General features: G+C 41.1%; 1 protein-coding gene across 2 annotated transcripts in view; it reads right to left on the reverse strand.

Annotated features, from left to right (window-relative positions):
• RAB3C (RAB3C, member RAS oncogene family) overlaps window positions 1–3,767 on the reverse strand; it is a 273,330-nt gene extending 269,563 nt beyond the window's left edge. Inside the window, exon 1 of one of the 2 annotated variants that reach the window (XM_005604243.4) lies at window positions 2,902–3,767. In XM_005604243.4, the coding sequence (XP_005604300.1) occupies window positions 2,902–2,919 (18 nt within the window). In that variant the 5' untranslated portion in view covers window positions 2,920–3,767. Of the gene's footprint in view, window positions 1–2,093; window positions 2,313–2,901 lie in introns of those variants that run through there. The other variant, XM_001495070.5, reaches the window with a different exon arrangement.
• Between the last annotated feature and the right edge of the window lie 2,917 nt (window positions 3,768–6,684).

Here is a 6,684-nt window from a genome sequence, read left to right on the forward strand (position 1 = left end):
ACTATTTATTTTTTTGAATTTTCATATATCAAAGTCACCTGGAATGTGACTATGATTCACAACTATGGGCACTGAGACATGACTTGCCACTTGAAAAATATATAGCATGTTTATAGTTTTTATTCTTTCTATCATTATAGATGTTTGAAAACCTGATAATAATGGAGAGGGGGCCACTATAACAACAATTTACTCATTAAATTGAATCAATGAATGTTTTAATTATATATAATACAGAAAATAGTCTTTCATTTCTTAAAATGTACATGTTATTCATGATAGCATTTGGGCATTTAAATTTCAAAAAGCTAGTCCAATGAATAAATTACACCATAAATATGAAAATAAATCTATCCACAAGCAAATTAATTTTACCTACTTTCATATTTATTCTTCATTAAAGTTCTGACGAAAATATGGAATTACAGTGCCTATTACACAGTTGACATGAAATTTATCTAAATAAATCAAAATATTTTATAATATTTTAAAATATTTCTAAATAATTTAAAATGTTTCCTAAGGCATTAATTTCATACAGTTCTGTAACATTTTAGTGACCTTCTGAACATTCCAAGCAACTCTTGTAAGAAAATAAAAGTTAAGATGCAGAATGATTAATTTTTTGGTAGTTTATTTTGACAGAAAGACTTCAGTGCATACATAGGATTGATTTAAATACCAACGATCTACTTTTAAAGTCTACTGTCAATGTTTACTTATAATAGAATATGATTAACTTAGCCAGTTGGCTCCTGGCAGTACCTCCAGTGATGGAAAATTATCATAAGCCAATATATCTTGATTGCAAGAGCCTGTGCCTTTATTGTCTGTCCAGATTCTTTTCACGTCAGGTCTATAATGAAAAGCTAAGTCACAAACAGGGGTATTAGAAGATACACAATGGGGCCACTGTTGTCTGGAACAATTCAAATTTTCAATAACTCAAGGTTATTTGAGGGCTTCCATTATATAATCCTTCAACAAACAATTAAATTCTACAGATTTTTTTTTTCATTTAACAGTCCAGTCAGTGTCTATCTTAATAATATATATAACTCATACAATAAATTAACAGTAAATCGAAGCATATGTTTAAAGTCCTTGATTCATGAAGAAAACAGTTGGAAAAAGTACAAGCAAGAATTAAAGGCAAATATTTATATTGTTGCATTTGGCAGCAGAAGTGGGTTCTCAAGAGAGACAACATGTTCCAAATGGTGTGTTCCTTTCTCCTCGCAATCCCATTCATAAAGTGCCTTTCTGTTACGCGATGGGATCGCTCTGCTTCGTTAATGCACACAGGCTGATCTTTAGAGTTAACTAGTCATACATAGAAACGAGAGAGCATCCCTTATCTTCACTTGAAAACAAAACTTAAGCAAGATGCTTAGGCAGAGACACCTTTGCACTGGAGTCGAAGGAAGCAAAGCTAAGAATGTGACTGAAATGGGGAATCAGAACGTACAACAAATGGGCACATCACTCAAGATAGCCCAAAGGGGTTATTCGAAACGCAGGAGTAAACCAGTTGTGTGGACAGCGACCAAGGGCTGGCATACTTCTGGGATGAGCCAACCCCCAATGTGTTTGCTATTTTCCGCTGACACTGCTAGGATCCTACTTGAATAACCAGTATTTGGGGGACCCTAACATTGGCTTCTCCTTTCTTAACGCGCTCTTAGTCACGAGGAATTTGCTCTATCCAGACTCCAGTAGAGAGCTCGCGGCCTCGAACCTGGCCTTAAGTCCATCCGTTTGCACTGTGATCACAAACCAGGGGAGCCAGGAGGGAAGATCAATGCCAATACGAGACACTGCATGTTCCTCTGACTTTTGTTTGCTCGGATTTACATTTTAGACGGAGCACTCTCACTCTCCTCGCAGAGCCTGGGAAGATAATGAATACCCCTATCCTTCATCAAGATAGCTCCAATCACAGCCCAACTCTGTCCCCAGGACCGAGTCAGAGCCGTATCTCCGCGGGTGGCCGCCTAGACCATCCCCTAGGTCCCGTACAGTTTGTGCTTGAAGCGAGGTAGAAAGCATCTCTCTCAATTCCTCCCGAGGCCACACTTTCTGTATAGACCCACCTGCATGGGAGCTTCGTGTCTCATTGTTCCCCAAATTTTCTTTCTCGTTGGCTAAAACAGCGCTGGCCCGGGCGCCCGATCAAGCGTGCACAGCCCGCGCGTTCCACGCTCCACACTCTGCGCTCTTGGGGTTCGCAAACCGGCTCCAACATCAGCACCGGAGCTGTCCCAGAGCCTGGAGCCGCACAAGCGTACTGGCCAGGAGCCCCGCGAGCTCCTGGGACTTGTAGTCTCGTTCGGCGGAGCTTTCCTACAAACTGGAGAGCCGTGAACTACATCTCCCGGCACGCCGACATTTAAACAGGCTGTCTCCTCCTGTTCGACCCGGCTGGGGAGCCTCCCTTCTCCTCCTTGGGAATCGCTGCCGGTCGTTACCCATCTCAGCCTCCCAGCCCGTTTCCTCGCAAGGTGCAGGCGAAAGGGACCCCAGCTCATCTCAGCTGGAGATTTTTCTTTGCTACCTATCGCCTTCCGACGCTAGATTGTGATTTCCTGGTTAGGAAACGCTCTAGCTTGTGCTAATTCCCAATACAAACGAAACCTGCGCTGCGTTCTAGGACTCTCCCCGTCCTACACCTCCCCATCCCGGATCTGGAAAGTTTATGCATTTCCATAGGCTGAGTGGGGTGGTTTTACAATCTCATTGAACAATCGCAGAGAAGAAAGACGATGACTAGGACACACATAAAGAAAGTGGTTTACTCGCACAATTGCATTGAGAAGACGCGCGCGCACACACACACACATCTCAAAGTCCGTCAAAGCGAGATTTCGCGAAGAGCATGCAGAGGAACTCCCTTCTGCTTACCTTTCCGTACAGCTCCATTGAAACTCGAGGTTCCGAAATTCTCAGTAATCCCTCCTGCCACAAATGAGGTTAGGGTCTTACGCAGGAAGCGGAGCTAAAGGCACAACACAATGGAAGGGGTGGGGGTGGCGGTTGGCGGAGGGAGAAACGAGGGATGTGGAGAGTACAGCTGATTTAGATAGATGGCTCCTTTCCTCTGGGGGGAAAGTGTGGAGTCTTCAAGTGGCAGCTGCAGAGAAAGGGCTGAGTCTGTTAGGAAGTGCCAGGGGCGCGATTGCGCCGGGCAGCCCCTCCCCAGGCCCTCCCCCAGGCACCTTCCACCGTCATTAGCGCGCACACACAGCCGCTGCCGGCTGCGGGCTGGAGAGCAGATACGGCACTGGGTTATTTACCCAAAGCAAGTCGCATAAAATGAACACATTCATCACCAGAGCCCAGAAGCACCGTCACAGAATGAGATAGGAGACCTTTACTAATTTATCCTGTCCTTCCTTTAACACAGCATCATTCCTTACATTACAATCGTACTCCCACACTAGTTCAAAAATGATTTTGAAACCTCCGAACTGTACTTTTATTACACTTATCTTTTCCCCTCAATTGACTAACATGTGTGATTATCCATGTTCTCCGTACCTATCTGGAGACACCCTTCTCCCCTTAAGAGAAAACGTTAATCAGTCCGGTAATGATCCCTGCCTTTCGCACGAGGTCAAAATGATCATGGTTGGAGGCAGAGTGGGAAAAGGATGAATTCGATACTGGCACAGAAGCTTGGAAGTAATAACTTGAATCAGCTTGAAACGTCGTTGCATTAGACAAAGCAGTAGAACGGAAGTTCTGAAACTTAGCTGTGCTTGAAAATCTCTTAGGGAAGGATGTTTAGAACACGTATTCTCAAGGCATGCGCAGGGATGGTGATTCATTAGATGTGATGAGGCGTCTGGGAATTACCATTCTAAATGAACACTCCAGCAATTCTGATGTGAGTGGTCCTTTGCTATCATTCCAGAAACGCTGTCTTAAAGAATTTACATGTAAGAATTTTTCAAAGTTACAAACCTCAAAAATATCACAGGTTGACTTCCTGCAACAATATGTATTTAAGATATCTTGTTAATTTTAGGTTATTTTGTGTTTTTTCATTTTTGAAACATCTAAGATCTGTCTTCTAATGTAGCAGTCCGTGATAATGTAATGTGATATCACACAGAGAAATAGTTTTTATAACTACTCAGAAAATACATTTTAAAATGCTCCTGTCTGGGGCTGGCCTGGTGGCGCAGAGGTTAAATTCGCATGTTCTGCTTCGGTGGCTGGGGGTTCTCTGGTTGGGATCTGGGTGCGGACATGGCACCAGTTGGCAAGCCATGCTGTGGCAGGCGTCCCACATATAAAGTAGAGGAAGATGGGCATGGATGTTAACTCAGGGCCAGGTTTCCTCAGCAAAAAGAGGAGGATTGGCAGCAGATGTTAGCTCAGGGCTAATCTTCCTCCAAAAAAAAAAAAAACAACGCTCCTCTCATATTTGAGGTAATGTGATGGTGAGAGCAATTTCATTTAAATTCGCTAATAACAAATAAAATTAAAAGGTAAAAGGGAATCTAATATCAATATGCTTCATGGTAGCAGATTATTTGAAGTCAGACTTCTGCACTTTTTTTTATTGGGAACTAGGTAAAGGTGCATCTCTTTATGATTCTTTTCCACAAGAAGTACCAGTAATGTAATAGCGACACTTGTATGTATATAATTATTTGGCATTTAATAATAAAAATTTGCACAGCTGCTTAGAGCTTCCCTTTCTTCAGAAGACTTTCTTGTAAGTTTTGTACTATCATCACCTTTTGAATTTCTCAAAATTCAAAGAGTCTGATGTCACAGAACATGTTTAAATATTACAAATGTTGAACCGTTATAGATTTACTACTCTTTGAGAAGTTCCTTCCTTCTTAACATTTTACTAAAATGATATATCTCCTCAATTTTCTAGTATGTTTTTTATCTGTGGAAGAACCCATGAAAGTTGACCTCCGAAAAAAACTGGAGTGGTGAAAGGTTTTGGCGAACTTAGTTCTGTCCTGTTTCTTCTCCTTTAGTTGGGTATTTAAGCGAGTGGAAGGAGTCAAAAAAGCTGGCCAAGAATCAGCTAAACAAAAGTGGACTTGAGCTAATTATCCTCCTAAAGTCAGATCAAGAGCACTTTAGCTTTGCTTGAAATCAGGTCACCATCTATGAATTTAATTCCCAAGGTCACCATATGGCTGCTGGAGCTCCAGCACTTACATCCATATTCTAGCTGGCAAGAAGAAAGAAAGGATGAAGAAGGGCATTTTTCTCATCCCTTTAAGTGCACCAGTGCTCCTATATTACAGCGCCTAGAACTTAATCTTGTGATTATACTTTGCTTCAAGGGAGGCTGGGAAATGTAGTCCCTATTCTGGGTGAACATGTGCCCAACTGAAAACTGGGAATTCTGTTACACAAGAAGAGATGAACAGGTAGGGGAGACAGCTTGATAGTCTCGACCACAGGGCATCAGGGGAGCTATAAGATAAAGCTTGCTGCTTTTTCCCCTTTACAATTTTGCTGAAATGGCAGTGTCTCATTATTTAAAAATTTACCCATTCCCAGGGTAATTTAACAGCAATCAAAGCCTTAAAATCAAAGTGTTGCCAAAAACAGGATATTCTGGCTCTTATTGAGGAAACAGAGAAAGAGGGAAGCGTTCTCCACTTACACATGAATCTGGGGTTAGGAATTGATACTAAAATGATTTTAAAAGGAGGAATATAGTTAATAGAAGGCAGAGGAGCCCCCGGTGAATGTCATGGACTATGTAACATGAGCATTTCCCCATATTAGAATGTAGAGTAGGCTCAAAGGTCCTGAGGCCCAGAGAAGGTGATTTATGCTGGGTCACACAGAGCACTAGAGGGATAGCTGGGATGAGAACTCGTAAATTTTTCTCTTTGAATTCAACTTTCTTTCCATTGTCTCACATCACTAATCATTATCGATAGGCTTTTTGCTACCCTGTGTTTATTTAATATTTACTAGTATTCACTTTGTTGTTTGTATGTACCTAGTTTATTGTATTTATCTAGTTTATCTATTATTCAGTTTGTTGTTATCAATCCGTGTCTGTGTCAGCTCTATTAAACAGTAAAATTCTAGCAAGTAGAGTCAAATGGGGATAATTTATTTGGCTAAAAGAGAGCCAAGAACAAGAATAGTTAATTAAGTGTTAATTAGTAATGATGATGTTGGTTCAATAAAAAATAGCAATCGACATTTTGTTTCCACCACTGTTACCATCTCTCTGTTAGGAATTACACTGAAACATAAAATGACTGAGACTTGGTAGAAGAGATGAGGATACTTCTGGGGGTTCACTTACTCCCTCATGCAAACTTTACTCAAATCCACAGTGCAAGGATGTGGCCGGGTGTCTAATCATAGTTGTTTCTAGGTCTATTTCCAGTCAACCAGGAGGTTTCTGGCCTGAGCCCTGTTACCTTTGTCTGGCTCACTGTGTTAGGACTGGTTTTGTGCAGCATCCATATCAAGAAATGCTATTGATTGTCTAGTGTTCTCTTTGGAAGAAATTAAACATTCCCATGATGTTATTGATTTCTTTTTAATTAAAAGGAGAAATCATTTTAACTCATTCCTGCTCATGATGTTTCCAACCTCATACATAATCAACATAAATAAGATGCTTTGTAAAAAAAATTAATAAATTGCCCTCCAAATGAATGAAAAGAAAATTATGCTTTCTTT

The sequence above is a fragment of the Equus caballus genome, chromosome 21, assembly GCF_041296265.1.
Source record: "Equus caballus isolate H_3958 breed thoroughbred chromosome 21, TB-T2T, whole genome shotgun sequence".
Taxonomy (NCBI): domain Eukaryota; kingdom Metazoa; phylum Chordata; class Mammalia; order Perissodactyla; family Equidae; genus Equus; species Equus caballus.